This window comes from Pteropus vampyrus, unplaced genomic scaffold (assembly GCF_000151845.1).
Source record: "Pteropus vampyrus isolate Shadow unplaced genomic scaffold, Pvam_2.0 Scaffold171, whole genome shotgun sequence".
Lineage (NCBI taxonomy): Eukaryota > Metazoa > Chordata > Mammalia > Chiroptera > Pteropodidae > Pteropus > Pteropus vampyrus.
The window spans coordinates 2,500,720-2,520,599 of NW_011888952.1; the positions used below are offsets into that span (position 1 = coordinate 2,500,720).

General features: G+C 41.7%; 1 protein-coding gene across 3 annotated transcripts in view; it reads left to right on the forward strand.

Annotated features, from left to right (window-relative positions):
* ATP2B2 (ATPase plasma membrane Ca2+ transporting 2) overlaps positions 1-19,880 on the forward strand; it is a 180,572-nt gene that overhangs the window by 122,560 nt on the left and 38,132 nt on the right. For all 3 annotated transcript variants that reach the window (XM_011370565.1, XM_011370563.1, XM_011370564.1), the window contains 2 exons: positions 221-435; positions 3,866-4,108. In XM_011370565.1, the coding sequence (XP_011368867.1) occupies positions 221-435; positions 3,866-4,108 (458 nt within the window). The remainder of the gene's footprint in view (positions 1-220; positions 436-3,865; positions 4,109-19,880) is intronic.

Here is a 19,880-nt window from a genome sequence, read left to right on the forward strand (position 1 = left end):
GAAATAAATATGCATCCCCTCCACAGAGGAGGAACTGAGGCTCTAAGGATCAAGGACTTGCCCCAAGCCACAAAGCTAGGAAGTGGCAGAGCTGGGATATGAGCTAGGGTCACCTGACCCCAGAGCCCTTTTGGCCAAAGGTTTGGTCCACATCTCACTTCCCAGGTCCCTTCGCCCCCAGAAAGCCCCTGAGCAAGTCTCCTCCCACCCCGTGTTGCAGGCCTGGTGATGTCAGCCATCACAGTGATCATCCTGGTGCTCTACTTCACCGTGGACACCTTCGTGGTCAACAAGAAGCCATGGCTACCTGAGTGCACACCCGTCTACGTGCAGTACTTTGTCAAGTTCTTCATCATTGGCGTGACGGTGCTGGTGGTTGCCGTGCCCGAGGGACTCCCCCTGGCCGTCACCATCTCGCTGGCCTACTCAGTGAAGGTGAGAAGGGGAGAACCAGACCAGCCAGCGGATGCAGCTGAGATAGGCTGCCTCCTGGGAGGTCTGTGGAGTGGCCAGTGGGGCCAGGGCTGGGATTGGGAAAAGAGTTAAGAAGGGAATTGTACACTTTAAACTTACTGGATTTCGTTAACCAGAGTCACCATAATAAAAAATATAAGGAAATAAATATTTTTTAAAAAGAAAAGAAGAAGGGAGTGGACAAATTGGAAGCCAGAGAGAAGATATATGCAGGAACCCAAAACTCACATGCCTTCAGGGAGTCCAGGGACCTGTGGGAAAATTGGAGAGCCACACCCTACCTAAAGGGACAGCCATTATTCAGCCCAGCCAAGTGTCACCTTGCAGGGATACAGGCCCAGTGTTGCCTTATCTTTACATTTTTTCGAGAGAAGCCAGAAATCTTGACTTAAATAAACTCCTGATTTTTAAACATCGACAATCAACTCAACTTTTAAAAAAATGAAATGCAGACATCACTGTGCAAGCCCAAACCTATCGTTTCCCACTAAATGTGGACAGAAGTCTGGCCATCATCGGCACAGGCCTCATAGTAGCCACAGTACTTGTACGACTACTAATCTCAGAGGTTGTTTTCTAAAGTTTAAAAGAAAGAAACCTGTAACAAAAAAAAAAAGACATCTGATTTTATGAAAACCCCCTCCTCCCAGGAGTTGGGCTGAGAATATGAGGTCTTAAAAAAAGTTCACTGAAGGGCAAGTGTGCCCATGCACGCCAACTGTGGAAGCTTGGGTCTGGGGAGCCTTCTTAAATACTGCACTGATGGCAGAGCCCCACCTTCCCCTGCTCCCAGGCCTGTGGCCCTCTGCGGAGCCCTAAGGCTGGGCTGAGTGGGCTGGTGTCCCCATGGGTACTGCACGTTGGCCCACTTAGGGCCACTTCAAGCCTGGCTCACCCCCAGGTCCTCACACGCTGGGTCATTCTCTTCCCTTAGCCCTGTGGTTTTCACACTTCAGAGGGAGGGCTGCACTCCTGTTTCCCAGGGCCCTGGTGCCAGGATGTCCTTGCGAGGGTGGAGGCCTGGGCATGTTTATAAATAAGGCATTCGCTCTGAGACTTTGGCAGAGCCACCGGAGGGCGCGTCAAGCATTAGTTTCCAAGCTGGAATTTGGGCTGGGCTCACTGATGTAATTTCATACAGAAAAGAGATCTCTAGGTAGGTGCCAGAAAGTGGCAGCTCTGTGTAAAGAATACGGCCCTTATCATCTCCTTGGTTTTTAGGGTTCTTGAAGAAACTCCATCCCACAAACCAAAGCCCAAACAAGTCACAACACGATGCTACTTGGGGGCTGGGGGCCTGGACATGGAGACTGTCACACAGCCATGAGTCAGGACCCTCTCAGCCACCCACCTGAGTTTGGAATCCCTTTGAAAGTTGTGCAGAGTTGGTTTGGGGGAATCACATATAGATGATTTTAGGCCTCCACACCTTCTACAGTTTGCATCTCTGGCACCTGGTGCCTTCAGCCGTCTTCGATAGTGTTACTTATACAGTTACTTGATAAACTTAGTACAGCACCCCAACTCAGAAGAGGCACACTCTCCCCTCTCTGAGCCTAGACCTACCTCCGAAAGTCACCATCGGAAGAACAGAGATGACCACTTAGAGCAATGCTGTCTGATAGAGCTATAACATGAGCTGTGCGCATGATTTTAAATTTCCTAGTAACCATGTTAAAAAGAAAAAGTAAGAAGAAACAAGCAAAATTAATCTTAATATAATTTACTTAACCCAGTATGTCCAAATTATTATCAAGCCAACATGTAATCAATTTAAAAGTTACTAGTGAGAGATTTACATTTTTTTCATAAGTCTTTAATATCCCATGTGTCTTTTACATTTACAGCACATTTCATGTCAGCCTAAGCACATTTCCAGTACTCAGTGGTCAAATGTGACTACCATATTGGACAGCACAGGCCTAGGCATTTTTAAGCGCAACAAATGAACCTTTGTCAGAGAGTACAGATGGGCAGAGGCCTGCTGGAATGATCCAAGTGGTGAGGTTAAACAGAGCTGGCTTCAAATCCCAACTCTAACCCTCACTAGGTGCGTGTGCCTGGTCAAGTCACTTTACCTCGGCGTCTTCAATTGCCAAAATACATTACAAGAATCCTCCCGGATTTCACAAGATTCTTACAACATCAGGCAAAAAAAAACAAGTGCAGAAGAACTTTCTTACAACACGTTGTGTCGTAAAGTGATTGCAAATTCAAATTGCTGTTGATCATCCATTCAACATACATTGTTGCTACTATCACAGGTTACAATAAGAGAAACTACAATAGCATATAATCCTACCAATACGCCATTTTTAGTAACATGACCTGCTATTAAAAGTATTCTAATAGCACTCATTTTGTACCCTTCTTATAAAGAGTTGTAATGAGGAACAAAGATAAAAGAAATCAAATTCCTAAGCGCAGACTAGAACTCCATCCGATTCAGCAACTTTAGCAACTTTTCGTGTCCCTGCTTGCCATAGAGGGTCACTGTGACAGGAGGGCCTGCATGAAGAGTGATGGTTCCTAGAGAATTCCTTTATTTGCATTGCTTGAGAACCTGGAAGAAGCTGGAAGTATAAAGCTAGGAAGGAAGAAAAGGAGGTGTATACATTGGAAAATTAATAATAATATGTATAGTAGGATTCCATTTTTGTTATAAATTTAAAAGAAAGGATGTTGATGTGTAAGATGTATCAGTTTTGAGTGGTAGCATTAAAGCTGCTTTGTTTTTCTTTTTTTGTATGTCTACATCTAAAAGAAATTTGTGATTTTTATCATGCAAGTTATAATATGTATTTATTGTAGAAAAAACAGAATCTATAGATTTTTTAAAAAGAAAACAATAAAAGTCTACCACCCAAAGATAATAATACTAATATATTTATATTTTTCTAGATATTATCTTATGTCTATAAACATATGTATCTCCTAAGTGTATTACTTTTGGTGAAACCAAAGTGACAGTGAAAATCAAGCACCAGTGAATGATGGTACATTTGAGAAAATCCATAATCAAATAAGGAATAGTTATTTAGGTTAGGGTATAACAGAAAAATATTTGAAGTAATCAGGGAAGACCCAACCTTATCCTTTTCCCTCTTTTTTCCATACAAAATTTAGATTACTTCCATAATCCAAACTAACAAAGTCAATTAGTCAAATCTTTTAAATTATCCAACTAATAAAAGAGAAGGAGGTCTGCACACATAAAAGGAGCCCAGATGTCAGAGGCTGTAGTAACCGCCATCCTTTGCCAGTGCAGAAGCAAAGGGGTGGACTGTGACAACCCTCCCTCATTTATGTTGTGTTCACCCAGTGCCCCGGGCACCCCGGCCCCCCAGCTCCCTCTCCTCACTGTCACCTTCTCACCTGCCCCTTCCCCCAGAAAATGATGAAGGACAACAACCTGGTACGCCACCTGGATGCCTGCGAGACCATGGGCAATGCCACAGCCATCTGCTCAGACAAGACGGGCACATTGACCACCAATCGCATGACAGTGGTACAGGCCTACGTTGGTGATGTCCACTACAAGGAGATCCCCGACCCCAGCTCCATCAATGTCAAGACCATGGAGCTGCTGGTCAATGCCATCGCCATCAACAGCGCCTACACCACCAAGATTCTGGTAAGTGGTGCAGGCTGCGCTAGAGAGAGCAACATCCATGGGTGGATGCAGAAGCACAGAGCAGGTTGAGCAATGTGGTTATCATTTTTAAATACCGCTCATGTATTTTGGGGTGGCCAGATAGTGGCTTGTTTCTCTTTGACTTAGCTATGATATTTGTATGACTCCCCCCCCCCCGCCAAAATTGTTGTTAATCGTGTTTTTAAATCCTATCACTGCTCACCACCTACCAAAAAAAAAAAATCTTTTTATTATCAGTTATCAGTTAGCTTTTGCTACATAACAAACTACTCCAAAACTTAGTGGCTAAAAACAAAACTGTATTTAGCTCAGAATTTTGTGAGTCGGCATTGAGGCTGGTCTCAGTGGTGCTCTGCTGTTCTTGGCAGTACTGTAGGTCAATTAGAATGGCCTCTGCTGGGATGGCAAATCCCTGTTCTGTGTGGTCCCATCTCCTTCAGGCTTGTCTGATATTAAATAACACATTCAACTAAGTAAAATTTAAAGATCTTTGGTTTTATTGAATGATTCATGAATCGGACAGCATCCCATCTAGCAGGTAGGAAGGAACTCCAAGGAGCTGTACAAAATGGAAGGCTTTTTAGGCAGAAGGGGAGAGAAAAGTGGATTGTTTCAGGCTTAGGTAACTACCTATGGAGGATGGAAGGGGGCTGTCGGGTGGATTCCCTCACTAGTGCTGACCGGGAAATTCCAGATTGACTGGGTAAGGTTACATTCCTGGGAGAGGCTGAAACTGCAATTAGGTTAGATATTAAGTCTTCATTTGGTGATGTGGGCTTAGCACAAGTGACTCCATTTTGGGCCTGTTTATCTCTTTTCTAACAATTTCCCCTTTTATCAGACTCTCAGCTTAACTGAGAGATGTGATCAAACAGTAAAGCATTGGCACCACTCTCAGCGACCTCTCTGTATTTCTCACAGCTTTTACTGATCCTGTGTGTGACTCACAGGGCATGACTTTTTTTCTGAATCTCTGCAATAGTCGCAGGCCACAGCTTCCGGTTCACAATTTTGAAATCAGTCATTCTTTTCATTCTTTTTCTGATGTGCCAGTCTTAGGGAGATTATTTGCTTGGTGGTTAGTGGCTGCAAACATACACTTAAAGCTTTTGAGAGAGTACAGTGTGCCAGGGAGATTACTATGACTTTTACATACAGGATCATGCCCACTTCGGAGCCATGGTCCCCAAAACCCAAACCAATCAGAATCAGATAACTCAAAAGAAGACCCTACCAAAGGCATCACCTTTTTAAGCCAAGTGGCTTGCTCAGTGATCTTATATAACTGAGTTTCAACTTCCCCAGAAGTGTTAATTCAGGTACGATAGGTGGTGTTGGCCACAGCATAGACACCTTCCTGTTCAGCTAAAAGATCATCAAGAATACTATTATCAGGAACAACTTTGGCAAGAGAGTCTAAGGATTTTTCATGGGCAGCTATTATCTTAGCAGCGGATTCTGCAAAGTCTTCAAGAGTTAAGGAGAGATTTTTCAATCATAGCCTCATTTACATTTACTCCTAACCAAGGAAGTAGAGCCCTGCCAAAAGAAGTGAATCCTCAGCCATGAACACCTCCTGGTAGGTCCTTCCTAACTCAACGATGTAAATTCAGGGGAATTGACCAATGAGATGTCTCAATTTTGTTTGTAAACAGTTGGGGCTCAGTTAGTAACCTAAGAGGCATTGCCCAGCTGTGCACCAGCCATCTAGGCATCATAGGCCCAAGGAAAGTGATAACCGTCACAGACAGATAAATCCTGTTGGGGCACAAACCACTTTCACTGAGGCGGCATTGTTAATGGATTCATTCACTTACTCGTTCAAGCCAGGAGTCAGTTAGGTTTTCGCCACATTCTGGAAGTAAATCTCCTTCCCTGTAATAAAAAGTTTTTCTAAATATTAGAGGTTATCTCCCTTAGCAGTGGTCTGGGAGATATGGATGATGACATTATCTTTCCAGGCCAATGCCAAAATAAAGGAAAGAAAGAAGAAGAGAGGATTTCATGCTTAGTTTAAAGTATGAAGTCTTGATCCTGCATCTAGGGAAGAAGCAGTCTGCTTCGATGTCAGCTACTTCTCTTCCTAGTCAATTTGATTTGGAAGTCTCTAGCATTTGTACAGGGCCAGATGTCAGGTGGAGCCTTTAGCTGTGAGACACATACCCAAGGCTCGAGTCCCTGAAGTTCGGCTGCCATCTGTGTGGTAAGGAGGAGCTGGTCTATAGTTCCTTTCAAGGAGATTTAAGAGCAGTCTTTGTTCTCAGTGATTCCAAATCAGAAGAGTGGGAGAAAATTGGAAACATTAGTTTGGACACTTGTAGCCAAATTATTTAGAAAACTAGAAGAATTTAGGATCTAGTCCTGCTTACAAGTATTTAACAAAACCTCAAAGACAACTAACAAGATTAGAATATAATACAAAGATGAAAATATAAATTTTTTCCCTCTAGAATTATTCCCATTTCTTTTTCCTAAGGATAATCACAGTAAAACTGATTCATTTGCATTAGACTTGGCCTGATTATTTACGTAAGTGCAGCAAGAATAGTGATTGCTTTGCTGGAACCTTGTAAGCAAGGTACCAGGTCAGTTTTTCCAAGGGGCTTTATTGGCCTTAAAACCATCTAGTGACATCTGAGTCTATGTACATCTTCCTCAAATATGACATTCTAGTCAAAGCCTTGGTACTATAACCAATATTTCCAATTGTGTCCTGTTACAAGGAGAACAGATTCTCATTGAATTTATGCAAATAACTAATAATATTGTCATGAAAAGAATACTCAGGTATCTCCAAATTCCAGAGAGACCAGATAGGGAGAAAAAGTAAATGTTTCATCTTCATTCACAAAGGTATATCTTACCAGATTGTTGATAGCTTAAAAGGAAAAGTTTCCTTAGATCTGATAAAGCAAAACATTAGAGAACCAGCAGTGCTTCAAACAAGAAGTCAAAAAAATTATAATCCTCCTCAGTTCATTCAGTCCCATGTTATTGATTCTTGTTCTGCTTGAATCCAGTTTTTCCACTAGTTCCAGAAATTCTTACCCAGTTCATTTTAAATTTAAATTTGCCATAAAACTGTACTTGTCAAAGGTCTGTCCATGAATCTCCTTGAAGACGAAGCACTTTTGCAGGAACTCTTTTGTAAAAGCGTCAGAGTAAGACAATAACTCTCTGTAAGTGACAAAAGACTTTTAAAATGCCCATTATTAAAGATCTAATAAGAATTCATTATAATGGAATTGACAAGGAAATTTGGTTATTTCTGTAAATTGTTAAATTATAGGTATTTAACAAAACCTCAAAGACAACTAACAAGATTAAAATCTAATACAGATTAGAATCAAATTTAAAATTTGAGATAATAATGAATTATGACTGATAACATTACACCAGGACATTAGATTTTCAAGAATTTCATACAGTTTCTGGAACAGTTATAACATATCCCTATACAGATATAACATAAAGAAGGCAGGCTTAGTATTACTTCTTATTTGACAATGCTTCTCATATGATTTAACATATCAAATAAGCCTACTTAGTTTGTCTCTCTTTTTTTTAATTTATTTATTTAAATTGGTTTCGAGTATACAGTACATTGGTTAGACATCTATATAGTTCATAAAATGATCCCCCCATTTGCTCCCTCTCTCCCCTGGCCCTCCACCTAGCCATCATATTAATGCTAACTGCATTCCCTGTGCCGTGCTCCCCATCCCCATGACCATCTATTAACTACTAATTTGTACTGCTTTAACCCTTCACCCCATTCTCCAAGCCCTCCAAACCCCCTCCCCTCTGTCTGTCACCAAATTGTTCACTATATTTGCGAGTTTGTTTTCGATTAGTTTGTTCTTTTTGCTCCTTAGATTCCGCATATAAGTGAAATCATATGGTATTTATCTTTCTCTGTCTGACTTATTTCACTCAACATAATAACCTCTAGGTCCATCTATGTTGTTGCAAATGGTAGGATTTCACTTTTTTTAATGGCTGAGTAATATTCCATTGTATATATGAACTATAATTTCTTTATCCAATCGTCTGTTGATGGGCGTTTAGGTTGCTTCCATATCTTGGCTATTGTATATAGTGCTGCCATGAACATAGGGATGCATAGATCTTTACGAATTGTTGTTTTGATTTTATTTGGGTAAATACTTGGAAGTGCAGTTGCTGGGTCAAAAGGTAGATCCATTTTTAATTTTTTGAGTAACCTCCAGACTGTTTTCCATAGCAGCTGTACCAATTTGCAATTCCACCAACAGTGTGTGAGGGTTCCTTTTTCTCCACATCCTTGCCAGTTCTGGTTGTTCTTTGATTTATTGATGATAGCCATTCTGACAGGTGTGAGGTGATATTTCATTGTGGTTTTAATTTGCATTTCTCTGATGGTTAGCAACCTTGAGCATCTTTTCATATGTCTATTATCCATCTGTATTTCCTCTTTGGAGAAGTATCTATTCAGGTCTTCTGCCAATTTTTTAATTGGATTGTTTGTTTTTTTGTTGTTGAGTTGTATAAGTTATTTATATATTTTGGAATTAACCCCTTATCAGATGTATCATTAGCAAATATCTTCTCCCAAACAGTCAGTTGTCTTTTTGTTTTGTTAATGGTTTTCTTTGCTGTACAAAAACTTTTTAGTTTGATGTAGTCCCATTTGTTTATTTTTTCTTTTGTTTCCCTTGCCTAAGGAAATATATCCGAAAAGAAATTTCTGTTAGTAATATCAGAGAGTTTACTGCCTATGTTTTCTTCTAGAAGTTTTATGGTTTGGAGTCTTACATTTAAGTCTTTAATCCACTTCGAGTCTATTTTTGTATATGGTATAAAAAGGTGGTCCAGCTTCTTTCTTTTCGCATGTATCTGTCCAATTTTCCCAGCACCATTTTTTGAAGAGACTGTCTTTACCCCATCGTATATTCTTACGTCCTTTGTTATCTATTAAGTAAGGGTTTAGGTGTAGATTTATTTCTGGGCTCTCTATTCTGTTCTGTTGATCAATATATCTGTTTTTATGCCAGTACCATACCGTTTTGATTACTGTAGTGTTGTAGTATAGTTTGGTATCAGGTAGTGTGATACCTCCAACTTTGTTCTTCTTTTACAAGATTGCTGTGGCAATTCGGGGTTTTTTATGGCTCCACATAAAAGTTTGTCTCTTTTTTATAAGGAGAGAAAACAAATCTAATGTTCCAGGGACCCCCTGGAAAATTACAAAGTTAGGTCAATGTCAAACAAACTTCATTTAGGATTTGATTTTTGGGAAGTTTGTCAAAAATACCAAAAAGGTTTTAAAACACTTGGTTCAATAGGATCATAGTTCACTGTGAAACAATACTTATTTATTTAACCAAAGTGATAATTAAAGCTTTCACAGGCAAATATAGAAGTTTACATAGTTCTGAGCAAAACTTAGCTCTTTTAATATTGAGAAGACTAGGTTAGGAGATTTGCTTAAGTAATCAAAGACCTAATAATGACAGCATGGAACATCAGTGATTATTTTGACAAGACACAAGGTCTTTGTTTATTTTCTAGGCAGATTACTTAAAAGGTAAAAAAAAAAAACCAACTTTCATAATCTCTTATCAGGAGCAGATCAATAGTCCAAGAAAACTTTCTTTTGGCAGATGAAAGAAAATTGTTTTAGTTTGACATAAATACGCTATTGATATTAAAGCTTATTTTTAAAACCCTTATAACAAACTTAATTTTTAGCCAACTTGAAGATACAAAGTAAAATCCTCTCTCTCTTTTTCTCTATTCTCGGCTTTCTTTTTAATTTATTCTTTATCTTCTCCCTTCTTATTTTGAAATAACCTGTTTTACTTTCAGACAAATTACTTTCTCTTCCCTTAACAAAATGCATTTCCATTCCTTATGCCTTCTTTCACCGAAAATACACATTTTATTTTCCTTGCATACAGAAATGTTTTCTTTATTATTTCTAATAGTTTTAGTTACATATATTAGAATTCTAATCCCTTAAAAATCTTAATTTCTAGTGAAAATAAAGTAAATAATTGTGCACCGTCTTTAACATTCTGTGGCTTGGCAAATTTATACTTTTTATAATTTCTAGAAACATACTTTTTCATAGTACATTTTTCAGTGTGATAAAAGACCTGTTTACTAACAGACTCAAATTTCTTTGGTTCTTCTGTAAAAGGAAGCCAAAAATGGACAAACCTATTAATGTCCAGCAATTAATGTTTCAATATATTATCTTATTTGGAAATAATCTAGATATTCAGAGAATTGAACTTAACTCATTATTTAACTTAAAACTTTAAGGTTTAAGATTACCAAAAAGATTTGGAGAAACTATTTTAAAAGTTCACCTTAAGCTTTTTATCCTACTTACATCTATAATTTACTTGCTCTCAACAATTATGTTTAGGATAGTCATAAAACTTCATGAAATAAAGTCAGCCATCATTCCTAGCTAATTTTTCTTGCTGACAAATTTTGTAAGAAATAACACAAATTCATTTGACTAATAAACCCAGGTGAAATGAGTTGTATGTCTCCATTATAGTCAATGCTAACAACTAAAAATATGTCTATTTTAATTAAATCAACAAACTTAAACTAGCTTTAATACCAAATATTTTCCCAGAGCACATGAACCTGAAAAGCATTTGGGTTAGTTTCTATTATATTTTTGAGAACTTTGATAAGTACTAAATTTATATAAAGCAGTTTTTTTGTTTGTTTGTTTCTTTAAACCAATTAAATAGAGCTCTTTTACAAATTAATTTTAGTAATAACATCTAGAGGTAGAAAATGCCATACATCTACAACATACATATATAGACACACATAAACATAGACAGACACAGAGATATATAGTTTTAAAATTTTAGCCAAGAGAGGTATGATAATATAAAACTTACTAATTATAACAAAACAGTTGGAATAAGTTAAGTTTAACTGCTTAGATAGCTAAAGCTTTTTCTACTAATATGTGTGAACATGCATGACTTTTCATTTGCCTGTTTCAAATTACCTTTCCCCCTTTTATTTTCTTTCTGATAAGGGTAATCGCTGAAGTTTTATAGAGCTTTTACATCTCAAAGGCACAGGGAAGGAATGCAAGTCCTTCCTACAACTTTGGTTTCCCAAGGCCAATATTAAGTCTTTTGAGATAAATAGGGGAGGTTTGGGAATTGGTGAAAGGAATAGGTGAACTTTGAACTACCTCTAGAGCTGCATTTCTAGTTTTGCAAAGATTTGTAAGACAAGAACAGTTGCTCTCAATTCCTCAGGGAACTGGTTTGCTCCTTAAATGACATCATAGATTGATCTACCCAAAAATCTTTTTACAAGAGCTTTAGAAGGTTTTCTTTTCCCCTCTGGGTACATAGTTTCTTATTTTAGCTTAGGGGAGAAGGCCTAAAAATTTTTCTATCTCGCTCTGTCATTTGGCCAATTTGTGACCACAGAGTTACTTTGTCGTTTTTAGCCGAGACAAACAATAAATATTTTTAGCAGTATTGAACAACCATTTGGACTCAAGACGCATCCCCAAAGAAGATGCAAAAGATAATCTATTTTCCTCTCTCTACTGGTTACTCCAGGCAAAGATCTGGGAGAGCTGAATCTAGTAAGAATTAGTACCCTTAGCCAGCTTCCTCCAGTTTTCCCAGGATCCTATCTGCAGGTGCTGAATGGGATTTAAAGTAGAGAGTACAGCTCCAATATTTACCAGTATTTGGCTGGGTTTTTTAAATTAATTTTAATTTTAGTTTCCCCTTAGCTGTTTTAGGGACTAATATAGCAGTTTACCAGAGAATTCCTCTGAGTCTTGTCAACTCTGGGACAGGTCCACATGGGGACCCTCCTTCGAAGGTAGATATGAGGGTGTCTGTAAGGCCAATAACTTGGCAGAATTCCATTGACAGTCTTATAGTCTCTTCAGAGGAGAATGACAATTCAGACAGAGGATTGCTAGAATAAATACTCGAATAAAGGAAGATAGAGGGGAGCAGTAGAGGTTAGATTCATCTTATTTTGTTCTAGGTACTTCTTGTGTCTTTAAATTTTTTCATTAGCTTTTTACAATGAAACTTTCAATGAAGCCATTTTGGAATTTTGTAGCCTTTGGGGAGTTTCTGCATACCAATTAAAGTAGGTATCCCATTCTGTTTGTTTAATTTGGGAACACTTACTTTCAAGAGTACTTCTTAAATGATCTTATCATTGAAACATCCCCTCTAATGGCCATTGTAATTCTTCTGAGGGCTCACAGCAGTTTGGTAGACCTTAGCCACAAATAGAGTGCAACCACATTTCTGTCTAACTGTATTTTGGGGCCCCCAACCTGACAGTTACCAAGCCAAGTTCTCAGGACACAAAACAAGCTTAGTAAGATTTTGCCATTTTTGTAGCTTCTGGGACCATAGGTCTTAGTTATAAAATAAACAAGTGTGCAGGAAGGGGGTGCACTTAAATCTTTAGATTTTTAAGGATTCCATCTATTTTCAGCTGAATCTTTGGGTCTCTCAAAGCCAAAATAATACCTAAAAGGGACATGCTGCTGAGTTGGAGATTGTGCAGTGTTTTACAGTGTACCTCATTGCACAGAAATTTTCTTGAGGCTGGCAGATTGACCTAGTGTCAATCTAACCAGTTCCAAGACCAATTAATACTAACATGGGATTCTTTGAGTTAGGTTTTGAGCGTTCTAACAGCTCTTAAATGTTCAACCAGTGCTCACCAACTTTTATGGCTTTTTTACTTCCGAGATTCTCATTAGCGACAACCTTTACTTTCTGGACCCAGTCCAGCTCAAGTCAGACCCAGTCAAATCCCAGACACAGTCCAGTTTTTTAAGTTGGACCCAATCCAACTCCAGTCGGTGTAATCACCAACAGTTTCCTACATGGAACCTGGGGATCAGAAAAAGGATTGAACCAGCAGACTTCAAGAAACGGGGACTATGGACTTGGGGGTGCCATATATATGGGGAACTGTGAACTCCCACTGCAGTTCTCCCGTAGATCTTGGGACAGAATCAAGGGCTGAAGTTTCCAGTTAAATAGGGAACTGTGGAAAGCCAATTACACCAGGAGCTCAACACAAAGAAAGCAGAGCTCAAAACCCAGAGGAACTAACCACAGCCGTCTGAAAAGGCAGGAAAGATAACAAACTCAAAGGGTTAGTGGAGTACCACACATGTATTTCTCATTGTCCCTGGGGCCATCAGAAGTTCACTTTAGATCCCATTTCTGCCACCAAATATGTTAAATAACAAAAATTCAACTAAGTAAAACTTAAAGATCTTACGGGCTATAGAAAAAGACATGAAAAGGACACAACACCACATAGAACAGAGAAAAAAAAACCAAAAAGAGCTACAAAAAAGAAAACACTTTAGACACAAAAGGAGAGAAAAGTGGATTGTTTCAGGCTTAGGTAACTACCTATGGAGGATGCAAGGGGGCTGTCGGGTGGATTCCCTCACTAGTGCTGACCGGGAAATTCCAGATTGACTGGGTAAGGTTACATTCCTGGGAGAGGCTGAAACTGCAGTTAGATTAGGTATTAAGTCTTCGTTTGGTGATGTGAGCTTAGCACAAGTGACTCTATTTTGAGCCTGTTGTCTTTTAACACTGGGCTTGTTCGCGTTATCACTTTGCCGCATTCTATTGGCTAACACAAGTCAAGAGGCCTGTCCGGATTCAAAGGGTTTCATCTCTTAACGAGAGGAATTGCAAAGTCACATTGCAAAGGGCATGGATTTAGAGAGGAGAACTATTCATGGCCATTTTCACAATCTACCACCAAGGACATCGTTGTTATTAATAATAATAGTGGTATCACTAGTTTTGATAAGAAAAACTCTCATATTCCTGTCTCGGCTAAGCCACTGAGACTCATCATATTGTAATCTTTATTTGGTTTGGAAGCACCGGTTGCTTTTTTGTAATTAAACAGCATTCAGACGAAGAGAAACACAGAATTGTCCATCCAGAAGTTAGTGACACCCTGATGTAGGGCATTTCTGCAGTGCGAGTATCTGAGTGAGCAGCTGAGCTTTTTTGCTAACCCTCCAAATGTGCCCTGGCCCTGACCTCTCCCTTCTGCCCATGATCAAGTTGGGTTGTGGGAGCTACTCACAGGTTTATTGAAATGGGGAGGAAAACGTAAGTCAGCAGTGAGGGGCAGAGGGCTGTCAGGGGAAGGAAGCAGAGGCGGCTCCTGCCTCCAGACACTGAGGCTGCAAGAACTACACCCTTTGCTGCAGCTAAGCAGCCTCCCACATCACCCCAGAGCTGCAGGTTGAGAGAGGCAGAACTGACAAAAGGAGAAAGTAGGTCGGGATAATGCATGCGCACGGTGATAGAGAACCCTGGGGTTGATGCCAGAAATGACCAGGTTTTTTATTCTTCCTTTCACTCCCAACACTAGCCCCAAGTTAGAATTCAAGGTAGATCAACGATGCTTTATTCTGTTCTCCAGGCCTTTTTAAAATAACTGACATGCTGTTAATGATCTTATCCTTCAGATGTGGCAGAGAGGGGAGCAGGGTGATTCCCAGAGCAGACTTCGGGCGTAGGGGCAACTGTGTGGGCTAAGCCCTGCGAGGTGGACTTGGATTGAGATGTGTGTTATGCAATTACAATAAAAAGGAGTTCTGGGATCTGCCAGAAGGGCCACGGCAACATCACTGCGGTGTTAAGTCTCAATTAGGCAGTGTTTCATAGCACTGGAGACAAAGCTTAAATCTAATTCCCAGATGTCGATTGACTGAGGCTGTGTCCAGGTGGCTGAAAAGACAGGAGTCAGGCAGTTAACTACACCTGCGGAGGAGGTGTAACTGCTGAGACAGGAAGAGGGGTTGGGGACCTGGGAACTGGGATCCTTGGTTTATAATCAAGTCAAGTCACTTGCCTCTCAGGCACCAGTGTCCCCTTCTGTGCCATAAACCCTGGCATCCTAAGACCTCTCTTTTTCGGTCATTCCTAAAAGAACCCTGGCCACATGGTTCTCCTTGGTGGAGGCTGATGGCCCTCGGTGTGGAAGAGACAGCAGAGCCCCCTGATATGGCTGGGTGGTGGTTAAAGCTCATCCTCTGGAGCTAGATGGCCTGGGTTCAAACCCCTCACTAGCTGTATGAATGTAAACAAGTTACTTACACTCTCTATGCCTCAGTTTCCTGGGGGAAAGGATAGGATTGTTGTGAGGATGAAGTGAGTTAGTAAGTGGAAGTGCTTAGCACAGTGCCAGGCACATATTCAGCACACAGAATGATTAGTGGTGTTGTTCTTTGGCAATAAAGTCTCCCATTGAAGGGGATTCCATTTATAGCAGTGCAGAAGCTAACCAATAGACAGATAGCCGAGGCATCAGAACTGCAGAGGGAAAGAGTCTTGCCCAAAGTCACACAGCCAGTTAGTGGCAAAGCCAACTTACAGGTACCCTAGAGCCAGCTGTTGAATAGGGTATCGAGACCAGGTTCTTGGTCATTGAATCCAGTCCTGTGGCATCTTTAGTCTATGGTGGTCCTGATAAGGAAGGCCTGGGGTCCAAGAAATCAGACTCACAGCCAGAGCCTGCCAGCCATTTGGGGCGAAGGGAGTCTTTAGGGACTGCCCTTCTAGGCCCAGAGGAAGCCTAAGCAGAGGAAGGGACTGCTCAGTCCATGGTGGAAGCCCAGCCACCTCCAAACCAGGGTGGGGAATCGGGACTGCAGGACATCATAAACCATGCAAGAGGAGACAGAGCAGGAAAGGCATGCCTTCCCCACACTGCCCCTTAGCTTTGATTAGTAAATGAGCCTGGCCTGGGAAAGTAAGACTCTGGATAGAGCTGTATTTCCTTTTCCATGAGGACACCAATTCTTCTGTGTCTTGCTGTCTGATTTGGGCTGTGGGCTCTATGAGAGTGAGAAACACAGCTGAGTCATCTCAGTCCCCCTGGCTTAGGCTCTTAGGAAGTACTGGTTGGTTGGGTGAGGTAAGTGAATTGATTGGCGAATAAGTGTGTGTGCATGTGTGTGTGTGTGTGTGTGTGTGTGTGTAGTCAATGAGATGAAGAGTAGCTAGGGAGAGGGATGAACAGATGAATAAGGGGTGGGGGACAGATGAATGGTGGGATGGGTAGATGTGAGTGGGTGGGATGAATGGTGGATGAATGGATGAGTGGCTAAAGGGTGGTGGATGGATGAATACGAACTGATAAAAAGCTCAGGACAAGACTGATATTCCTCCCTCTGCTTTCCTGTTGTCATTGCAGGAAAGAGGTAGCAGTTGGTCCTAGTCCCAGTCCCTAGCATTCTATCGGCACCTCCGGCCTACTGAGCTGATTTCCTCTGCAACTCCCTTAGCTCTCCATTCTGCATTGATGCAAAGATTTCCCAATGAGCAAGTGCCTTTTATTCTTCACACACACACACACACACACACACACACACACACACACACACACACACACGAGTAGATGAGTATTTGCAAGAATAGCTTGTGCGGGTGTCATCTGCATAGATTCACAGACCTTAGAGACCACCTGTCCAGCCCCCTCTCTTTACTCTGAGACCCAGAAACGAGAAGGGACTTGTGCCATGTCACTCCATGGGTTAGCAGAGTTAGAATCCAGATGTCCCAGAAGCAATGGTTAAGGGCTTTGCCTCTGGAGTCCATTAGACCAGGATTTGAACTCTAGGCTTCAGCACTCACCACTTGAGTGTGACCCTGAGCAAGTTACTTAACCTTGTCAAGCCTCTGTTTTCCGGTCTGTAAAATGAGCACATAATTAATCATAATTGCTAACATTCACTTAGCCAGGCTCAATGCTACATGCTTACCCCCATGTTGCCTTGTACCGTGACCCCATGAAGTGAGGACATCACATCTTTAATTCATAGATAAGGACACTGAAGCTGTGAGGAGTAAAAGAATGTGTCCATAGTCCCAGAGTAGATAAGAGGCTGAGCCAGGACTGGAATCAGGTCTATAAGATCCAGAGCCTGTGCAGCCCACCACGCTCCATGCCCAGCTCATTTGGCTGCACCTTTGTCGTGAGGCAGTTCCAGGGCTGCTGTGAAAATCAAATGAGAAATGTTAGGTGGAACTCTCAGCACAGAGTTTGACATGTAGCAAGCGTACAGCCCACGACATTTATTACTCTTATTGCCTGTATGATTGTTTCCGAGCCTTACCCTCTGCAATTTTCTTTGCCAGTCTTTGTCTTGCTTGACCCTCCACATCCCTTCCAGGTAATCAAGACAAATATGATCATTCCCATCTTGCAGCTAAGAAAACGGAACTGCAGAAACATCGAGTAACATGCCTAGGGCAGCTCCTGACCACCAAGTGGCAGAGTTGGGCCCAGAGAATTCTGGAGGAGTTTATCAGTCAGGCAAGGGGGCTTGGGTATTCCAGGAAGGGCTTAGCCCTGTAAAAGGCCCAGGGACCTGAAGAATCATGGCCCATTCAGTAAATGTGGTGGTCTGTGGCCTGTGCATGTCTACAGGCTAGAATAATGAGAGGTGAGGCTGGGAGGTCTCAGGGGAGCTGGGTGGCAGCAGATAAATCCTTAACAGGCTTTCTCCTCACAGTGCTCAGACCACTCCAGACACAGGTGGTGCCAGGGCCAAGTCTGCCAGCAGGGAGGCCAGGAAAAGCAGCCCAGGAGGACCGTCCAGAAGGCCAGCCTCTACCCCATGCCCTATCCCTTCTGAGGATGACAGAAGCTTTTTCTTTCCACTCTTATTTCTAATCATTAGGAACTAAACCTGCCCTCTGAGGGAAGCTATATGAATCAACTTTTAGTCAGAAATCACTTTCCTGCCTCAGAAATCCTGGCACAACCTCAGATTTCCTTTGCCATCTCTGACTCTTTGAACGTCATGTCTTCTATTAGCTTCTCTTCATCCTCCTGCTTCTCAGAGCCACAGCTGAGCTTTAAATGGAAATAACTCCTTCCTCAGACTTTTGAGGTACTGTGCTTTCTTAGAAAAACATTCTCCTTCTCCACCTGCATTTATTCTGTTCTGAAACCACCCGAGTGACCTTTAATTTTATGTTTTATGAGACCTCTTTTAAAATATGTTGACACTACGGTTAACATTTGAATTCTTTAGCTAAGATGAGTGCTTGCAGAGCTGTCGTTAGAAAGTTATGGCATATTTCTGAAAATAAAAACTATTAAGAGAAAAACAAACTTCCCTGGAACGCTTGAAGGAGCAAAAAGGACTTTCCTGACAGGATGGTTTTCCTGAATAAATGAGCCAAACGAAACCTACTTAGAAAACCCAAGTCTTCAGCATACCTTATTCCTAAACTCAGGTGGCTACAGTGAGAACCCCAGTAGTCCCAAAAAGGCAGGAAGGATCTGTTTGATTGCGTTCCCTGTAATCTTAGAATCAGGGCACCAAGGAGAAGTGGGGAAGGAAGTAGTGACTTTGGGAAACAGAGAGAAACCTTGAACTCAGCTCTCTTGGCGAGACTGGCTCTGGCCAAGCCAGGGGTGCCAGAGGCATGGAAGACACTGGAAGTGACTCTGCAGGGCATTAAGATGGGGAGGTTGGGTAGGAGATGGAGTTCTGGTATGTGAAACAACAGGGGCCTTCTGTCGAATTCAACAACTGCTTTTTGTTTTGTTTTGTTTTGCTTGTTTTTTGTGTTTTTTTTGCAAACACCCTCTCCAGGAGAAGAGTTTAAAGCAAATAACCCCCATCTGGGAATTCCGACTTTTCACAGAGCTATTAATACCTGCATCCCATCCCCTCACCTTGCACATACCACACACACACCACACAAACACACAATCCACTCCACACCACACACATCACACGCACGCATATATACACCACACCCCACACCACACACACACATACACAAAGCACTGGTGAGCTTGGGAAGGTCCTCAAGGAGTTTCCTTTTCAGGAATGTCTCCCCGGGGATTTCAGCCTCTCAGTCTGTGTTGTCCTGAACACCCACACCGACCTTCTGCCTTTCTCCCCTCCAGGGAAACTCCCATGGCCCTGCCACCTGCTCCTCAGGAGGCCTGACACCTGAGAAGCTCCTGAGGAGGCAGGTCTTCAGATGACAATCCCGGAGGCCAAAATTCTGACAAAATTCCTACAAAATTCCTACAAAATTCCTACAAAATTCCATCCCATCTGGCCTCCTGTTGGTAGACTCCACACACAAACACAAAAATATTCACTTATTCATGGGTTACCCCCACAGTGGGAGGCAGAGATAAAGCAGAAAGACACAGCCTCCTCCCCCCCCCACCCCCCCGTCAAGGACTCTAAACAATCACCAACCACTTAACTAGTTAATGAGCAATCTCAAATGCTAGTGGTGAGAGTCAGGGCTACTGTGAGAGCATGCGCTGTAGGCTCAGAGTGAGGAACACCTTGGGTCAAATCCTAGCTGGGCCACTGACTAGCAGGGTGATCTTGCCTTTGTGGGCCTGTGTGTAGACAACTGTAAAGTGAGAATAATAGCAACCTACCTCCCAAGGGGCTGTGAAGATACAACTAGATAATGCATGTGGAGGGCTTAATAAAGTGGTGAGCAGAGTCAACGTTCAAAAAATGGAAAAAATGGTCACTGCTTCTGCTGTGGAAGCTGGCCGGCAGCTCATACAGGCATCTGGGAAGGCTTTACCACCGGTGCCTGTCCTTGAGGGGTGAGGAGGCGAGGCCACCAGAGACAGCCAACGAGCAGAAAGTCGTTTTTCTAACATTGTCGCGTTGCAGTTGCTGCAGTGCACCATGCTACGT